Genomic DNA, 20,812 nt, shown 5'->3' with positions numbered 1-20,812 from the left:
AATGACAGCCTGCTTTACTAAAAGGCTTCGCCTACACAGCAAGATCTTCTGGCAAAAATATGCTAATGCAGGACTCATTTGCATGAGTTGCAATCTCATTAGCATATTTTCTGCCATTTCTTTTTGCACAAGGGGTTTTTGCACAAAAAGCAGTGTGGATGGGGTTCTTAAGGACATTACTTTTATCCTTTCTTGGCAGTCCATGACTCCCAGGGAGGGTGGGTATTGAACCCACCATCCTCAGCTTCCCAGGTGAATGTCCTATTCTCTAAGCCATGCCACCACAAAACCCACCTCGCTCCCTTCAGGAAGTCCCTTATATCCTGTCTTGGCAGTCTCTGGCTCAAAAGGCATAAGGATCTTGTACAAAACGGGATTGGGGGAGTCCACACTGCTTCTTTTTGCACAAAAATCCTTTGCGCAAAAAGAAACGGCACATAATATGCTAATGAGAGCACAACTCATGCAAACAAGTCACACATTCGCATATTTTTTGCCGGAAGATCTCACAGTGTAGACATAGCCAGAGTTATTTGGTTTTGATTTTGTTTTGTTTTTTTAAATTGATGTGACCAAGCAGTATTCTGGAACGCGACAGAAGTAATTATTTTCACTTCAACTTTTCCTTCTCTGTGATGGACATGAGAGAGTCAAGGAAGGGCCTCACTCGCTTAGGACTTTATCAGCAGTAAAGATAGACTATTATATTGCTAAAAATAAATACTAATAAATACTGCTGAACAAGTAAGTCACAAGAATATATTAGGAATGTTAACATGTAGTCGACTACACGATTAACAGATAAACCTGGACTTACAGATTAATCCTATCAACTACACTAGGGATAGACAAAAGGGCCTCCGTAGGCCAGATCCAGCCCACCAAGTGGGATAGTTTGCTCTTGTGACCTTCATTATGTCAATTGGAAAAACTGTTAACTCTCTAAAAGTGTTTTCCTCCTTTTAGTTTCTTCCAATGGGATTTTACCTACCAACTCTGAGTTTCTGAAAGTCTGCCATTATAAACTCCATTATTTTTATTGTCCTAGTTTCCTTCCTACCATTTCTTTGAATAATGAATTTTACCATTTCATGATCACTTTCACTTAATTGCCTCCCCTTTCAAATTGTCCTAAGCTGAGACCATATGACAACTTAAGCAATTGTGAGAGGATCCCAAGTGTGCAACCTAGATTGTGGGACCAATGAGCCCTCTATCCCATTAACCTGGGGTATCCCTCTCACACTGATTGTGTCAAGTAGGGATGAGAAAGGTTACCAAGTTACTGGTTCCAGCCCTTTCTGGTTAACCAGAACAGCTCCCCATTCCCCTCTTTACTGCAGAATCACCACCCTGGGAGCGGATCTGGCACAGCCCAGCCACCAATACAAGCTTTAGAAGACATTTGGGAGCTTCTAGGACCCTACCCTCAAACCCTTTAGCCTCTGCATACATATTATGCCTCTCCCTCATTTCCCTCCCCCAAATTTTTACATAGCTTGGGGGTCTCTGCAGCCTCAAACTCAGTAAGGCTTGCTGGGCTCTAAAACCTACAAAGACTCATGGGATTTGGCCTCCAGAGATCCTCTTAAAACTCACAGAAGGTGGTGGGCTCCCAGCAACCCTAAGGTTTACACCGGGGTGAGGAACCTTTTTTGGCTTGGAGGCCACACAGGAGAAGTTTAAAAAACAAAAACAAAAAAACAAAAACAAAACCAAAAAAACCCACACAACCCTCAGTGATATGGCCCCTAACTAAGAAGGAGAAAGACAATCCCCACATTCCACATGCATACCAGAGCGTAGGGTGGTCCAGGCTAGTAGATTGTGCGCGCTCCAGTTTCACAGTGGGGCGGCAGTGGAGCTGGAGTGTCCAATGCTGGGAGGGCAAGCAAGCCCCGAGCCTCAGGAGCTAGACCCAGGCAAGCTGGGAACCATATCCAGCCACTGAGCCTTTGTTTCCCCACCACTGATTTACACAATGGCCTGGTGAGAAGCTAGTAAGCTTTAAGAATCTCAATGAGGACTTCCTGAGGTCTGGAGAAATAGTAAGTGCAGAGAAAATAAAGGAAGAGAAGGAATCCTCAGAGCCACCACACACAAACATTCCCCAGTGTCATTAGATCAGTGTTTCCCAAATAGTGCTCCCAGGAATCCTAGGGTTCTGCCAAGTGAAAGTAAGGGTTCCGCAAGAACCCAATCACTCCCCCTCCCCGAGCCAGAGTGAACCCAATCACGCCCCGCCCTGCACCCCCCCGCCCCCAAAGCCCATTTTCAAGGGGCTGCCAACTGCTGCGGTCTTAGGGGCAGACTGGTGTTTTTTTGGTTTTTTGCTTGACAGTCCACCTCCCCCCTTTTTTTTGGTCAACTAGTTTCCCCCAGAGTTTTTTTTTTTTTAAAAGGGGTTCCGTGGCCAAATCAGATTGGGAAACACTGCATTAGATCTTCTAAATTAGGCCTTACTTCCTATCTGATTTGTTGAATGTACAGGTGCAGCAGCATAGGTGTGGGGACAGAAAGAGGAGTTTTGGTTTGATACAAAAAGAACAGGAACCATTTATATCTCCCCTTTACCTAGGTTCTGCACAGGAAAATTAGCAATGGAACCTCTTTCCCAGCTGGCTTCTTCTAATTCCCAGCTCTGTTTTTCATCCTGAGATAGAACTCTGATTCAATCTCCTATCCTGATATTATTTAAAGTTAAAGTTATAATCTGAACATCTATTCTTTAGTTCTATACATTTGATCTACAGATACAACTGACAATTTTTCCAGTACTAACTGGATTCAAGCAAAAGTTCCTTTGATAATTTTTTTGCCAGGGCAAAAATCTGGGGCATATTCACTCACACTCAATTGCAAACTAAACTATGAAGCTGCTACTATTATTCCACAATCAGCTTGCAAAGATTTAATATTACATCTTAGTTTAAGAGTCATATTTGTTTGTAGTTGGGACACACTGAAATAAAAATAGCAATTAGTCGAGTTAACTTTGAGAATTATATCATTTAAGCTTTTTGAAGGTTTCTGGCTCAAAAGTCCCCTTATATTTTCTACTTTAATATTTTATACTAAGTAACACAATGTTCCAAAATTATGCATGTTGTTATAGCCATTTACTGAAGTGTAATGTTTTTACTAAATTTCCCCCAAAAAATCTTGCATACAGGAATCAAATCATTAACTCACCATTCTGGAAAGTATTTCAAACAGAAAACTTAAGTAAAGATACAGCAACTCTCTCTGGTCAAACAGCTATAGAAGAACTGTCCAATAGCTCTTGTACTTATAGGATTCCAAGCAGTTGCAAGCTATTGAGTCAGAAAAGTGGAAAATCCCTAGTGATAATCATGTGACCTGAGAAAAGTTATCTGAGAGGCTTGTCCAAGGGCAAGAGACAATTTTGCTTTAAAAAATTAAGTATTGGTATGAACTCACTTCAACAAAACAAGAAATGTGGTGAAAACAAACACTCAAGGCAGGCCAAATAATTTTTGTGGAAGTGGTTACATTAAAAAAAAAAAGCACTCTGTGAAAAAAGTCCTTTTCTGATGTAACATCTTGCAACAACAGCAATCTTGAAGTTCCACACTCAAGTCATGAAGAAATCACAGTTAATCACAACTCAGGTTCATTAAATCCATAAATTATGTTCTAGCATGTATTTATCTCAGTTTTAACATGCCATGATATCGGTCTTCTTTTAATGGAATTTTTATATAATATTTTGGTTACAGACAACACTGCAGCAGTTTTACACTTTGTTGATGCTTGGAATGGTGTTATCTTTGTAAAGGCTAGAAACTTGGGAGGGAGGTTGTTTGGCTTTTTAAACAGAAGTCTAGGATTCTGCAGAGGTTGATAGGTATAGATCTACACCAGCAAAAGCAAAGATTAAGCTTTTTACAAAATGTACACTTTTGAATTTAAAAGTAACAAGATAAAAGCATAACATGTTTTCCTATAACATAGCATAACACGTTAGCCCAAAATGTTGTGAAATAATTTCACACTCATTTCACTCATTTCTTTTAAACTTCCATTTGAAAATTAGGGATATTAGATATCAATTAAATAATCATGTAACCTCATCAAATCTTAGCGATTACATGATTATTAAATAGTCCCAGGGGACAGAGCCAGTAGCCAGTGCACTCTGGCCCCCCACTCACAGAGGAAGCAGCACTGGAGGGCAGGGGAGTCCCTGGATTAGAGGAAGCAGCACGGGGTGGCAGGTGGGAACCAGTTTGTAAGGAAAGCCCATTTAAAACCAGCTCCCCACACAGACCAGCTCCCGCCTATCACCCCACACTGCTGCCTCTGATACAGATGCAGCAGCACCTGTTCACAGAGGGGCTAAACTCCCTGGGGATAGAGACTGCAGCAGCATCTCAAGGAGCAGCCTGTATCTGCTGCTTTTAAGCTGGCTCCCCCCAGCACCAGCTCCTATTCCCCTCCACCTTGCTGCCTCTATGTTAGCTGATTATTTAGCCAATATATGTAACTTTTATTCAAGGAGCAACTGAGGTGGGGGGAGGGGGAGAACGTGAGTAGTCAGTAAATCATTGACATCCCTAGCAGTAGCAAATACTTAAATATAGCTAGAGTCTTAATACCACAAAGATCCTTGGGTGTAAGTCTCAATACTTGTGATCTAAGTATGACAAATAATTAAATCACCTTTAGGTCAACAAAACCTAAAAGACACAAAGTTAAGTGACTTGCCAAATATTCCACAATGATCCCTTAGCAGAAATAAGAGACGAACACAAGGCCGAACTTTCACTACAAGGATGGTAAAATTCTATAAGCTCTCCCTTGATCATTGAGCTTTTGTCACTTGTATTTACACTTGCCCTTCCTCATCTAACACTCTCCTCAAGCTAACTGACTGGAACCTGGGTGGGTAAGTATTGTGTGCCAATGGGATAGCAAGGGCACTCCACAGCTGCCCCTTGAATAAAAGATACATATATTGGCTAAATAATCAGCTAACATTTCATCTTCTATTTTCTTTTCTAAGGCTTTACGCTAGAACCAGTACTTTCTGGTTCTAATTCAGGAGTGAGCAATAGTTTTTGGTGGGGGAGCCATTCCAAGAATTTGATAAGTGGTCAGGGGTCACACACTAAGATATTAATGGAGGAGGTTCGGGCTGTGGGATGGAGGCTGGGTCTAGAAGGAAGCTTGGGGTAGAGGATTGGCGTGCAGGAGAGCGTAGAGTCTGAGTAAGTTTGAGTGAAGGAGTAGGTTGTGACCTGGGGCAGGGGATAGGGATGCAGGAGGGGGTGCAAGGGTTTGGGATGTTACCTGGAGCAGGAAATTGAGGTGCAAGAGGGGGTATGGGTGCAGGTGCAAAGGGTTTAGGTTGTGACTGCTGTCAGGAAGTTGGGGTGCAAGGTGCAGACTCCCAGCCAGCAGCCCAAAAGGAATATCAGGTAGGCTCCTTGCCTGCCATACCCTGCACACTATTCAAAGTGTCCAGTTGCAGGGTCCACGTGCACTGCTGCACGCCCCTTAGAGGGGAGGAAGGCCTCCGTACAATGCCTGCATTGCAAGCAGGGACCAGAGAGCTCCCATTAGCCAGTTTTCGGCCAATGGGAGCCGCAAGGTTGTGCCAGGGCAACAAGCAAAGCTCCCCTTCAGAGGTGCGCAATGGCCTCCGCCACTTCGAGTGATGTTAGAGGGCACAGCAGGCAGGAAGCCTGTCCAAAGCTTTTGCTGGGCCGTGGGACAATGACAGGCCGGATATGACCCACGGACTGTATTTTGCCTACTCCTTTCCCAATTAGAGTTTCCATTTCAGATTTTTAATCTTTTTCAAATACTATCTCTCTCAAACGTGAAGACTAGAAGTCAGATTATGTAAGACACATCTTGGACAGATCTGTTCCCTTGCTCAGCAAGTATTAAACTAAATAAAAAAGAAAAAGCCATTCAGCCATGCATGAACTGAGCAACTGGAGCAGTAGAGTTTATCAGCATTGTTGGGAAGAGGGGCCAAATTCTCATGGGCTATATCAATTCAGATCCATTAAAGTTAATTAATGGAATTATACCAGAGTAACTTATTGTTTCAAACAATGAGCAGTCCTATGGCACCTCTGGCTGCGTCTGGATTGCTTTCCTTTTCCAAAAGAGGAAATGCAAATGAGGAAAAAGGAAATGCAAATGAAGCACGCATTAGCATGTTCATGTGCTTCATTTGCATATCCTCTTCCGATCCTTTTTTCAGAAGAGGTTTTTTGCAAAAAAGCAGTCTAGACAGCCTCAGAGATTAACATGAGCTTTTGTGAGTAAAACTCACTCCATCAGATGAGCTGAAGAAGTTACAGAATATTTTTTACACACACACAAACACACACACCCTCATCCTAGATCGGGGTGGCCAACCCATTAAACAAAGAGAGCCGAACCAGAGGTGGAAAAAATGCGAAGGGCTGCACCAGAATAGAGAAGAAAAGACTCTGCCCCTTTAAAAACCACGGATTAGGCTTTTTGGCCACATCAGGCTCCCACCAGCCAATGCCATCTTACTGATGCTGTTCTGCCACAGCGGATGGCTCCCTTGCACCCGGTGAGCACAGGGAGCTGGGGGTCGTTTGTAGGGGCACATAGGGCAACTTCGCAAGCCACCGGGTAAGCTTCGCAAGCTGCACTTTCAGGGGTTAAGAGCCACACGTGGCTCATGAGCCGCAGGTTGGCCACCCCGCCCTAGATTCTGTAATTCCGCTCCAGCTCATCTGATGAAGTGGGTTTTATCCACAAAAGCTCATTACCTAATAAATTAGTTAATCTCTAATACTACATCTACACTGCACCTCTCTTGCACAAGCGCCACTGCAAATGAAGCGCAGATTAGCATATTGCCACGCTTCATTTGCATACTTAATTAGGGGCCATTTTTGCACAAGAGGTTTTTTGCGCAAAAAGGAGCTGTGTAGATGGCTCCTTTTGCACAAAAACCCCCCTCTTGCGCAAGAGCCATTCTTCTCTTTTTCAGGAAGAATGGCTCTTGTACAGGAGGGGATTTTTGCGCAAAAAAAGAGCCATCTACACAGCTCCTTTTTGCGCAAAAACTGACCCTAATTAATTATGCAAATGAAGTGCGGCAATATGCTAATCAACGCTTCACTTGCATAAGCTTTTGCGCAAGAGAGGTGCAGTGCAGATGTAGCCCATGGTGCCACAGGACTTCTTGTTTTTTTAAAAGTTACAGATTACCACATCTACCCCTCTAAGACTACTTTTTCAAATCCAGCATCCCAAGACAGGTATACAATTCCAGTTTCTACATCAACAAGCAGAGCCAAGAGGAAACATATTACCTATTATCCAGTGAAACTAAAGCAGAGGTTCAACATGACGAGTGCTCTGCATCAAGCAGCCTTTCACCAAAAGTCTGGGAAATGCAAACATGATCATTGAAGTGTGTCTTTTTCTTTGCAAGTGCTACAGGTAACAAGCTATGCATCTGACTACAGACAAATGAACAATTCTTGCTCAACACTTTCTAGTTTAAAAAAATTAAAAACAGTTCTGTGTAAAATAAGCACAACTTTAAAGGCTTTCCAGTTTTTAAAACAAAAGAGTACAGTAAACCAATAAAACAAGAAAGCTGCATCACTAGACAATAGTGCACTCATTGCTCATGTTTCTAAAAGGAAGCGTTTATGAGAATGATTTTGCTGAAGCAACTCATGATATCATGGCATAATTTCAGTTATATCAGCACTGCTCCAAGTGAATTAAAGAAACACTAGCCATTTTAAATAGTCACTCCTGCCTTTTTACCTTTAATATTTACTACAAGTTTTCCAGGAACACAGGGAAAGAGGAAAAACAATGTACATGTATGTATCTTAATTTTGCATCTAGTGACCTTCACCATGTTTTTGGTATACAGGCAGTCCCCAGGTTACATACAAGATAGGGACTGTAGGTTTGTTCTTAAGTTGAATGTGTATGTAAGTCGGAACTGGTACATATTGTAGGGGAAACTCTAGCCAAACATTTCTCCAGAGCTCAGTTTTATTCTCCCACACCTCACTTCCCTCAGTCCTTTATTCTCAAGCTGAGGTGTCTGCTGAGAAAAGCAGCTCCACGTCTCCCTGGTCTGCTGGGGGCGGGGGGGGGGGCGCTAACTTCGCATCTCCCTGGTCTGCTAGGGGGAAGCAGCTAGTGCGGGGTTGCCTCACCCCGTTTGTAAGTAGGGATTCGATGTAAGTCATATCCATGTAACCGGGGGACTGCCTGTAGTATAGTGTTTTGGGGGGCTCATACCCAGCAGCAGAGAAAAACATTTAAAAACAATGAATTGTTTGCAAGGCTATGAAATTGACAAGAGTACATGTATTACCAGGAACTACTTTTAGGCTTTTAGAACTAGTAAGATTTCAAGTTGATGGTAGCTCTTCAAGGAAATAACCACAGAATAATTAATTTACAGTACATGAAAACTTTTTCCCATTAGAAGTCTGAAATTAAATCAAACTTTTCAGAGTGTGCAAACAGCACACCAATTTTCTTGTTTCTTATTTTTAAGTGGAATATGCCTGTGTTATCTTACTAAATGAGACTTACCATCTAGCTTTGGAATGCCATTAAAGACATTCAGATACTGTCCTTGGTCCAGATCTCCTCAGACAAGGGCGAGAAACACTAAGGAAGCATTACTTTACTTACAGAGTAAGAAGGGTAAGAAAGTTATTTTCAAACACTAATGCACCCCCTTCTTGCAACACTAAGCATAACATGAAAAAAAATGGCTGTTATCTTCTGTGTGTGGGTATATAGAGTAGAAATGTAAAATCCTGTTTATTCGGTTTACTGGTTAAACATTAAGCTTAGCCAATAAACCCATTAAATGGGGGGGGGGGTTTCCACAGCACACACCAGCCCCTACCAATTAACCATAATCAGTTAATCATTAACTTCTTTAATACAGAGATGGCCTGGAAGGTCTTTCTCTTCTTACTTCTGATATTAGAAATCTAGGCCTTTTTAATTAATCTCTGGGTGCATCTACACAGCAGGGCTTAAACTTGAAATAAGCTATGCAAACTGAGCTACGTAAATTGCACAGCTTATTTTGAAATAGCTTATTTCGAAATGGAGCACTCTACCTCCACCTTTCCTTGCTCCTCATACAATGAGGGTTACAGGAATCGGAGTGAGAAGTCTTCCAGCTTGACAGTATTTCAACATTTATTTAGAAATAACTAGCACTATTTTGAAATAACTTAGTCCGTGTCTACACAGCAGGCAGTTATTTTGAAATAATGTTGCTGTGTAGACGTAACCTTATTCTAGAAAACCACGGTTGACAGCAGAAGCTAAGAAGCAAACAAAACCTAAGAAAATATGCAAATTTTGCTCCAATTCTTTAAAAGGGAGTCAGACTCATGACATATTTAATAGCTGGAAAAATAAGTAACTACAGAACCAACACTTCTAGACCTTAGAATCATAGAGCTGGAGTAGACCTCAGGAGGTCATCAAGTACAGCCCCCTGCCCAAGGCAGGATCAATCTCAACTAAATCAACCCAGCCAGGGCTTTGTCAAGCTGAGTTTAAAGCTCAGAGAACTCCTAATCTACTGTGGATCATCTAAGCAAAACCTGGTGAGAAAAATAAGAACTTGTATTTAAGTACTGTGGGGTTGTCTTTTAAAAAGTAGAAACTCTTTCCGCACCTTGTTGACACATCCTGCAAAGATGCATAAGCTTCCCCTCTGACACACACATTCCTTCACACATCAGATTTAAAGAAAATGATGGTGCAAAGTTATAGCTAGGCAAAGTTAAAAATGAAACACTGACAGAAGAACTAGATACCAAGCAACAACAATACAAACTCTCTTGTTAACAGAGGATAGAGCTGCCGAATCATCTTACTACGTTAGGAACGTTAACTGTAACAATAAGGCTTCGTTTATTATAAGCACAATGAATAAAAACCAATGTGTTTTAAATTGATTTAAAAAACCTGCTCAAAAGTAGGTTAAAAGTAGGACGTTAAATTGTGTTTATTTTTGTAAATGTGTAATCGCTGAAAATTAAGTGGTTAAATGTTTATATGCAAGGGGAGAGGTGGGAACCAGTGTTCACTGGGATCCAGCTTAAAAGCTGGCTCATTGCAAGCACCAGCTCCTATTTCTCTCCCACACCGTGCTGCGGTGGGTGGCTACATGTAACCATGAGAGTTAACCAATGAGCCCAGGCTCATCGGTTAACCGTTTCTATGTGTTCACATCCCTACTTAAAAACAGGCTCCCCAAGAGCACCAGCTCCCACTTGCTTCTTCCATCCCCCCCGAAGGTTAATCGTGTATCCTAATACATCCTTATTATGGACATCACAATAGTTTTTTGGGGTGCATCAGAAACACCAATACTATAAAAGAAGCACAAGAGCAAAAACTAGTTAAATGACACTTGCCTATTTAAAACTAGTTAAATGACACTTGCTTAATTGCAATACACAATACTATGTTATACTGTAACTCTTAATTTATCTAGTTTATCTGCAAAATCACCTTTGTACAGTAAAACTCCGATGGTCCGGCACTCCTGATGGTCCAGCACCATCAGGAACCCGGAAGTGCTCCGGGCAGCCGGACCATTGGAGCTACTCTGCCCCCAGCTTCCCGGATTCAGCCGTTGCTAAAACTGACCAGCGGCTGAATCCGTGAAGCCGGGGGCAGAGCAGCTGGAGTGCTGCCGGGTAGGTACTGTAGCGCTGCCCCTCGGGGCTGCGGAACCAACCTGGCAGCCCCCCATCTGTCCCCGATTCAGCTGCTGTTGAAACTGACCAGCAGCTGACTACAGAAAGCCAGGGGCAGAGCAGCTCTGCCTGGGGCTTCCTGGAGTCAGCCGCTGATCAGTTTCAGCAGTGGCTGACTTGGGGACACCTGGGGCAGAGCAGCTGGGGTGCTGCCGGGTTGATCCAGTAGCGCAGCTCCTTGGTGCTGTGGGACCAACATGGCAGCCCCCCAGATGCTCTGCCCCAGGAGTCCTGATTCAGCCACTGCTGAAACTGACCAGCGGCTGACTCCAGGAAGCCTGGGGCAGAGCAGCTGGGGGGCTGCCGGGTTGGTCCAGTAGCGCCGAGGAGCGGTGCTGCCGGACCAACCCAACAGCACCCCAGCTGCTCTGCCCCAGGCGTCCCCAAGAGCAGCTGGGGTGCTGCCGGGTTGGTCTCGCCGCGCCAATAGTTGGCGCTACCGGACGAACCCGGCAGCACTCCAGCTGCTCTGCTGCAGGCGTCCTGATTCAGCCTCTGCTGAAACTGACCAGCAACGCCTGAATCAGGGACGCCTGGGGCAGAGCCGGACTATCGGAAGGGGGGGCTATGAGAGGCCTGGGGCCAGACCCCTCATAGCCCCCCCTTCTGATAGTCCGGCATATCTGATAATCCGGCACCCCCTGGGTCCTAAAGATGCCGGATTATCAGAAGTTTACTGTAGTAGGGATATTAAATATCGGACAACTAAATAGACCTTCTCCTTCCCAAATTAAATAGTCCTTCTCCTTTCCAAAATCCACTGATCCTGTTCTTTCACATCAATCTTAACTTCAACTGATCTGGACAATATAGCCTCTATAGACATATTCACAGAAAAAAAATATCTAAAGTCAGCTGTGGAAGTATGATGCTCAGAATTAAAATTTTTGCATAAGTGTAATGCAGAAGAATTTGATGTATTCATTAGTTATAAGATAGAATTAAATGTTCATATGAAAATCATTGTTGAAAATAATTTTTTGGAGAGCTGTAGACAAATTAGAAAGAATCCAGAGAAGAGCAACAATTAAGGGTAAAAAGGTTAAAAACTGGACACATTTAGTCTCGAGAAAAAGACAACTAAGGGGAACCTGAAAACCACCTTCAAATATGTTAAGTAAGAGCTGTTAAGAAAAGAATGATGATCAGTTGTTCTCTGAAGGTAGGCTAAATAAATAATGGGCTTAATCTTCAGCAAAGGAAATTTAAATTAGATATTAGGAAATACTCTCCAACTATAAAGCATAGTTAAACATTGGAATAGCCTTCTCAGGAAGGTCATGGAATCCTCACAACAGGAGGTTTTTATGAGCTGGCTAGACAAAACACCTTATAGGGATGATCTGGGCTTACTTGGTACTGCTTCCGTGCAGGGCACTGATGTTAAAGCCTTTAAGATTCTGTCCAGCCCTACATTTCTATGATACTATTATTATTATCCACGTGAATAACTTAGTTTTGATATTACTGTCTTTCCTAGGTCTTCTTGAAGAGTTCCAGTACTCCCATTTCTCACCCTCCCATAGCTGTTTGTTGCAGTAAAATCCCCACAAAGCCTTACTTCCAAAACTCCCTCTAAATTTTTCCACTTATGGTCAGAATAAATTTTGTACGTGAATTAAGGCATACACAGATGTGCACTACCAGTAGAAACACGCTGTGGGCATCTGATAATCAACTGGGTGGCATTTGAATCTCTTCTGGGCAGCCACCCAAGTACACAGCTTACAGAAAACATGGCTACTTCCTTCCCCAGTCTTCTCTCCCCACTGGCATATACTGCTCCTCCTGCTGCATTCTTCTCCTGAGATGCACTCACCAGAATGTTCCCCTGACGTGTGCATGCATAGGCACCCCTAGCTTGCTACCAAACATATATAATACTGTATTCAACAGGATCCTGAACTGATATGGAGTCGGAATGGGGAAGGGAATTGGATAAGGAGAAGAGAGGAGTCTGAATTGCAAGGCTAGAAGGAAAGAAGAGCTGCATTTTGAGAGATCACAGGAGGGGAGTCAAGTAGGAGTTTCTTTCTCTTCTACTTCTGCCACCTCACACATCCTCAACCCTTGCTCAAGCCCCACAGGAAATTTGTAGGAAACCCAAGGTTGAGGAAACAGTGAGTCTACACAAGGCACATCATCCCAGCTTTTATTTTAGCCAGAAGTGTAAAACACAGATATTTGAAAAATAGTACTAGGATTGAGAAAGGACTCTGTTGACCAACCAAACTGCTTTGAAGTGACAAAAATACCTCATTCCCACCTATGTAACTACAGTCTAACTTTTAGCAGTAGACACCAACCTTTTAAAGCTCATTAACATTTTTTAATTTGAGGCAATCCAGGATCTACCTCAAACCCAAATACCTCTGTCCCACTATCTTCCCCACCTGTTCTCCAAGGCCTTGCTCACTGTGTGGAGATAGGACACAGGAGTGGAGGGCACCCTAACATCAGTGCCTCTCTCCTCTGTCTCCCCCACCCTGCACAGGAAGCAGGAAGCTGGAAGAGCAGGTTTAGGGCAGAGGGCAGGAGCAGCACTGTAGTGGTGCACGGTTGAGGAGGGAAGGGAGAGAGGGAAGGACCGCTGACATGTGGCCACTTGATGGCCTCCCAGCCAAAGGAGTCAGGATCACCTGTCAGAGACTCCAGGATCGGTGACCTCAGCTTTACAGGAAGGAGTATATTCAATGCCATCAATAGTGTGTGATCAACCCCAAGAGCCTTGCACCTACAGACATTTCTTCCCCCTCAGAGCTGCAAAACCCAAGGCAGATGTTTCAGCTTTGGTCGGATCCGGTACAGCCCATCTTGAAAGACACGTATCCAAGTGTCTCTGGAGAACGAGAGCAGCTCAGAGAACATGCAAGTGTCGCTCTGGAGCAGCGCTTCCCCTTTGGCCCCCGCGCTCTGCCCCGCTTGCAGGCCGGGCTCGGGGATGTGGGAGGCCGATCAAACCGGTGCGGCGGGGGGCAGGCGGCTGGCAAGTCCCACACGCGCTGGTCTGCGCGGCCAGCGCCGCTCCGCGCATCGCTCAGCAGCCCCGCGAGGCGGCGCCAGTCACCCCGCGCTGGGCCGGGCGCCCCCGCGGCGGCTCCCAGGCGGGGGGGACACGACACCGCGCGCGGGGACCCGCCCGGGGTCGATGGCGGCTGGGAGGGGCCGGTGCGCGCGCGGGCAGCTCCGGCCCCGCAGCCCGGGCACGGGGGTGGAGAAGGCCCCGCGCTGTCACCGCCCCGCCCCGGCCACGAGCCCGCCCGCCCGGGGGGAGGGGGCAGCCCGGGCCGCTACCTGTCCTCGCTCTTGCTCTTCTGCTTCTTGCCCATGGCGGCGCTGGCTGGTCACCGCGCGCGCGCGCGCCCGCTCGCCTCAGCAGGGTCCGGCCGGCCACATCCACAGGCACCTGGGTGCATATGGGGGAGAGGCCGCAGTGCGCAGGCGCCTTCACCCCGAGACCTGACGCGACGGCGGCCTGCGGAAAGGGCGCGAGACCAGGGCGCGGGAGGGACCCGCAGGAGCTGCGCGAGGCGCCAACGGCTGCTGCCAGCGCCCCCTCGGGCCGGAGGGGGAACTGCGGCGCCAGGCGCCCCCTCCCCTCTCACTGCCGGCCCCGCCCCAGGCTGCCCAGCCCTGGGCCCCTCTACTGCCCCCTGCTGCCAAGGGCCAGAGGAGGAAATGCCCCGCCCCTTCCCACTACAGAGCAGGGAGCCAATGGGATCCAACAGCCCTTGTTTCCCCTCCCTGCCCCTCTGTGCCTGGGCCCAGCGCTGCCTCCTGTGGCACAGGGCGGAGGAGAAAAGGGGGGTGGGGTTGAGAGGATTCATATTTGTAAAGCACTTGGCTATTACTGGGCAGCAAACAGTTACTGCCAGTATGCAGGCCCAATATAAAGTCCCCCCATGGTAAGACTTACCTTCTAAATCAGTGCCTACTCTGGCTGCCCAGCTTTTTGGGACACCACAGCTTTTTTTGTTAGTGCCATGGAACCGGAGCTGCCCCAGGGCATGCGATGGCCCCACACGGCCACGCTGTAGTTTCTGGAGTGTGCAAACTGCCTTCCTGGCCCTGTCTGAGCTCCACTCAGAGCTCGTGCAGGGCCAGCAGGACCTGTGCATCCGCACACTGCAGTGGAGAGGCATTTTTGGAGGCGGGGCACCAGGTCTGACTAGTGGGACCAGCTGGTCATGGAGCAGTGGGATGACCAGCAGTGGCACCAAAACTTCTGCATGCAGAAGGCCACATTTTGGAGTTGTGTGCCTAGCTTGCCCCTGCCAGTGATACAACACCTTCCAGTGATGCAACACCCACCTGTGGCCCACCATCCCCCAGAGAAGCAGGTTGCAATTGCCATCTGTAAGCTCGCCAACCCCAGATAGCTACCAGTCGGTGGGCAACCAGTTCAGCATGGGAAAGTCCATGTCAGGGCCCTTGGAGGTAAGGGACTCTCAGGCTGTAGTCCCTGCAAAGGTGGGGGAGTCCTGGAAAAGGGGGACCCTCGGGAAAGAGGGCCTGGGGGGGTGAGGAGTCGGGGGGGTGAGGAGTCGGGAGGGGAAGCCCTGTCCCCAAGGGTTGTGTTGTCCCGCCCTCACTCCATCCTGCTCTGGGGGGCAGCCTCATAGGGGGTGACTCCAGGGGCTTATGGGGGAGGGGAGGAGGCAGGCACTTCCCAAGGGCATAGGCACTCCCTCTCATTCTCTGTTTTGTGGCTTTGTCTCCTTCTGCAGGTTGTGAGGGCCATCAACTTCATCCTGCTGCACAGGCTCATTGCCTGGGAGATCTGGACCCGATTGTCACAGGATTTGCTGCCCTGGGGTTCCCGAACTGTGGGAGAGCTATAGATGGGATCCACATTCTGATCTGCACACCTGAACATTGAGCGGCCTAGTATATCAACCGCAAGGGCTACTTTTCAATGGTGTTGCAGGCCCTGGTTGACCACCATGGACTATTTACAGATATGCTTGTCAGGTGGTCGGGCAGGGCACATGATGCCCACATTTTTCGGAACTCCAGCCTCTACGGGAAGCTGAAGATGGGCACATTCTTCCCCCGCCGTGACTTGATAGTTGAGGATGTGCAGATGCCACTAAGCATTGTGGGGGATGCCGCCTACCCCCTGATGCTGTTGCTAATTAAGCCTGATACCAGCCACCTGGACCCCTGCAGGGACCAATTTAATGCCCACCTCAACTGAGCCAAGATTCAGATTGAGTGCGCTTTTGGCTGTCACTTATTTTGCCTGTTTGTCCATGCAGTTAACAGGTGTTTTATCCTGTACAGGATGATTGGACTGTACAGGATGATTATGGAAGCTTGGGAAATGCAGGAAGTTTAGTTTGAAGGCACTTGGTTTGGCAGATGAAAGTGCTTTCAGTGTAGGCACTTGCCGTAAGGAGAGTATATTATAGAAGATGGTTGCTAGACAAACTATCTGATATGAGGTACTTGTTATTGAACACATTCTCTGGATCTTTATCTCGTCCTCCATATCCTCAATTCTTCTTTCCCCCCTAACGCACCTCTATCCTTTTCCTTTGCAATGGCATCTCTGTATTTACAACGTTACCTTGTAGTTAAACTGCATATTACAGATTCCAAATTCCACTGTTCTGTAATTTGGCCCCATACTACATTGCATGTCAGATAAGGCATAATTCAGGGGACAGAAACTGTGCTAGGGATCAGCATAAAGGCAGGTGATGCACAACTCAGCTTTTATATGTCTGAACTGACTGGTGGGGAATAAGGAGGTTTGCCTGTCAGCTAGCCTGTGATACAGAAACTTTTTAAAATACCACAGTAAATTAGGAAGATTGGTCAGTGCAGGAGTACAACTAGAACAGTGGTACCTTTTTTAATTCGTGACCCTCGGAACAGGGAAAATTTTTGTTGAGGAAAAAAAAGCCGGTAAAATTTTGGTTGACCAAAAAAACCCCCAAACAAACCAACAACACGCTGGGAATATTTTGTTGCAGCCCCTTTAATTGTTATGCCAGTCTGCTTGCCCTGCCATTCCCCTCACCCCCACTGCGCATACGCCAAGCCAGGAAAAGGAAATACCGGCCAGCCCAGATCAAAGCGCTGCGACCCCCCCAGGAAGCCAGCCGTGACTCCCTTCAGCACCCTCTCACTCAGAAATGACTTGCTTGATTATTGGTCAGCTTTTGGAAATCTTACAATTCCACTCTACATTAGTACCTTTTAAAGAATTACAGTGTTTTTAAAGAAAAAAAGGACAAAGGTCACGGAGAAAATTTCTTGGCAAAGATAGAGGAGAAAGGTCTGTGGTTCTGACAGCTTGTGTACTCAGTAACACCAATCTAATCATGAGAAACACACTCTAGTAAAATGGGTCGAGTCTCTTGTTCATTACACAAAAATGTAAAGGAATGCAAATCCTAGAAGGTACCAGAATTTAAAGCAAACTTTGAAGCTCTTATTAATGGCACCCAAATGTGAAGAGTAACTAGGAGCTGAAAGGCTGTGCTGGCACACTGGCGTACATTTGTATTCTGTAAAAAAAAAAAAAATCACTGAGAATTTATAGCTGGCTAGTAAGAGACTACAAAAAATCCCAATGATAACTAAACCTGGTGATATGCTAAACAAAAAATAAAGTTTCTCAACCACACTTGGAACTCTTTCCATTGCTTCACTGACTCAGATATTCTACGTTTCAGAGTGAGTGTGTGCTGTCTGTGTCACTTGTTTGCAGGGGTTGTGTTGGGGGATTTTGAATTGATTTCTGAAGGTGGAAAATGAGGGGTGTGTGCTGCTGTGAGAGGTTGTATGTGTTTGGGATTATCGTACTCTATGGATGTGTTATTTCCTTGTGCTAGGAGAGTGGCATAGATTTGTGGAGGTGGTAAATGCAGGGTGCATGTTGCATTGTGACAGATGGGCCAAGTGAGCCATCATCCCTTACATAACCAATATAATTGTTGCATGCAAATTAGCTATATTAGCTGCATGGTGATTGGTTGGGTTACCTCTGACATTAGAACAGCCTAGGACTCTTGGCATGGCATATACATGCCGGGGTAGCTGGGAAGTGATGGCAATTGGTCAGGTGCCCAACTTAGATGGCAACCCAACTGGCAGCAGCACAGAAAGAAGGATAGGATTTTATGGTTATTGCCACCCTTTCTTCTGTGCTGCTGCTGGTGAGGCTCTAACTTCTAAACTGGGTAGCGACAGAGCCTGGGCACCAACCACACAAGGCAGTCTGCCGCCTACAGCAGCGCAGAAGGTCTGCTACTACCATTGTTCCTTTTACGCCAATGCACGTAGTAGCACTGCTTTCCCAGCTGAGAAGTTAGAGAGTAGCAGCTGCTGACAGGACACACAACTCAGAAGTCAGAAGAGAAGCAGAAACATCACTGCAGAGAGTGCCGCAGAAACAATGCTGGTTTCCTACCAGGTCACTACCCCCGATGCCAACACATTCAGATGGGCACCTAAGATACTCCACATATCTCTGGCACCGCTGAGTCCCAAACGAAGGTGATGGAGTTGGGACATCATGGAGACATGATGACTCAAACCTCACCTGTAAGGGTCTCGATGTTGCATATCTTCCAAAGCATCATGCCTCTGCCTCCGGCACTGATCTTGCAGTCAACCCCGGTAGAGAAAGCCAAATTGGCACTAGCTGCACTGATTAAAACCCCACAATATCTGATGGCAGCAGTGCATCAGCACTAGTGAAAGTATTTGCTTATCAAATAGTCGACTAATTAACTAGTACTTAACATTCTTAGTCAAGACATTCTGTTGGATGAACATACACTGGCCCAAATTTTACAAAGTTGCAATTAGGGATGTGAACAGTAACTGATTAACCTGGTACCTGGTACCAGGAGCAGCTCCCCACCTGCATGGGCTGGAAGCTGGCAGTCCCACATGCACAGGCTGTCAGGGAGCCGTCTGCCCCTCCACACGGCTCCCCCTGTACACCAGTTCCTGGGGAGCTGACTGCCCCCTTCCCGCCTCGTATGTAACTGCATTACCGCTGAAATTTTCAGTGGTTACATGGTTACTTAATTAAATGCATTTTAACATCCCTAGTATGCAGTGTCTGCAGATATTTCCTAACACACTTAAAGAATGAATCAATTCACACCAACAACATTGACTGTATGTTTTACATCAATCGCTGGGAGAAAAGGGAGTCTCAATCACACTCATTATGCATCAAAATCATGAAACTATGGAACTGGTGTACACACCCCCATGTAAACTTTTTGGCCTTGTACCTTCCCAGGTGTCAGAACTCGATGGTGAACATGCTAAGTAAATACTTCTCTCAAGAACACAAACGGGAAATAAACAAGGGAGTCCTGCAATCCATATTCCACCCAATAGGGCACTCATCTCATTGACTTATTTGCATCCCCAATTAACTACAAATGCTCAGTGTTCTGCTCCAGAGCAGGAGTGGGACCATGATCATCAGGGGACACCTTTCTCATCACATGGGACACATGGAGATGATGTACGCATTCCCACCAATCCCCTTGATATCACGCATAATATACAAGACACAAATTGGCAAGGCCTACTCATCCTGCGTATCTTTTTCCACTTTTCTTTTGAAAGAGGCTTTTCCGAAATTTGGCACTTCTACACAGCATGAAAATTCAGAAAAATCTCCTCTTTCGACACATCCATTCTTCCTCATAAAATGAGATTTACAGGGATGGCAAAAGAGCAAGTCTGCTTTTCTGAAATTCCAGAGCCAAGGTCTCCTCGTGCCCCCCCATTGCAATGCACTCATCCCTCCCCATGAGCCAGGCATCCCCAGTGCCCAGAGCACCCTGCCCCATTCAAGTCCCTCCCCCCGCCCCCCGAGCCAGGCACCGGACGAACAGGACAGCTGGGTAAGTTAATCTTACTTTTAAAGTCGCTGCTCCTGCCGCCTGGCCCAGCTGCCTCAGCTCACATTGTGTAGAGGGAGGCATCACATGGCCAGCTCCCAGATCTCTGCTGGTCACGTGGGCCAGAGCAGCATGTGCTCCGCTCCCACCCCAGCCCGGCGACCCCCTAGCATGGTGCCTGGCAAGTGCCCTCTCCTGCCCCCCTTTGCTACGACTCTGCTGCGCTCCTCACTCCCCCGCCCTCACCAGATGTGGCAGGGGAAAATTGTTGCCGCTGGGCTTCCATCCAAGGGAAACAGGAAATACTGGACATGTCTCATGTCCGGTATTTCCTGTGGGTTTTTTTACCGGACGGAGCCCGCAAATACCAGGCTGTCCGGGTGAATACCGGACACCTGGCAACCCTAGCTCCACTTCAAGTGACTGTAGCGTAGTTCCCCTCAGAGATAAGGAGAGACTTCAGGTTAATCTGTGCTATAAGTACCTTGTTTAGGAATGCTATTGAGGTCAATAATAATGCTCCCACCTTCCCACCAAATGAGACTGCAGCAGCTGCATCATCTAGCTATGGGGAACCCTGCTCTACCTGCAATCCCTGTGCAACTGATGCTTCAAGTCTCATCTCCTACCCCACATGGGAGCTCCTGCACCATCCTTCAGAGAGACTCCCCTGCCTAAGCCTCACCCTGAAGGAACAGAGGAGAGCAGTGCAGCACCCACAGACAGCAGTGCCTGGGCCTCGGCAGGTGTTGCAGGATGGTGTACTGTTCTGCTCCACGCTAGCGTGTGACTTGTGAGTGTTTGAACATTATCTTTGAAAAATCATGGAGATCGGGAGAGATCCCGAATGATTGGAAAAAGGCAAATGTAGTGCCCATCTTCAAAAACGGGAAGAAGGACGATTCAGGGAACTATAGGCTGGTCAGTCTTACCTCGGTTCCTGGAAAAATCATGGAAGGGATCCTTAAGGAATCTATTTTGACGCACTTGGAAGAGAGGAAAGTGATTAGGAATAGTCAGCATGGATTCACAAAGGACAAGTCGTGCCTGACCAATCCGATTAGCTTCTATGATGAGGTAACTGGCTCTGTAGACATGGGAAAGTCAGTGGATGTGATATACATTGACTTTAGCAAGGCTTTTGAT

The 20,812-nt window shown here is 46.4% G+C and overlaps 1 protein-coding gene across 1 annotated transcript in view; it reads right to left on the bottom strand.

Moving 5' to 3' along the window:
• Positions 1 to 14,264, bottom strand: part of EIF5B (eukaryotic translation initiation factor 5B) — a 62,246-nt gene extending 47,982 nt beyond the window's left edge. The window contains exon 1 of the mRNA XM_075916862.1: positions 14,082 to 14,264. Coding sequence (XP_075772977.1) covers positions 14,082 to 14,116 — 35 coding nt within the window. The 5' untranslated portion in view covers positions 14,117 to 14,264. The remainder of the gene's footprint in view (positions 1 to 14,081) is intronic.
• Between the last annotated feature and the right edge of the window lie 6,548 nt (positions 14,265 to 20,812).

This window comes from Pelodiscus sinensis, chromosome 1, assembly GCF_049634645.1.
Source record: "Pelodiscus sinensis isolate JC-2024 chromosome 1, ASM4963464v1, whole genome shotgun sequence".
NCBI lineage: Eukaryota > Metazoa > Chordata > Testudines > Trionychidae > Pelodiscus > Pelodiscus sinensis.
Note: the sequence above shows the minus strand (reverse complement) of the source record. Positions and strands in the feature narration are given on the sequence as shown.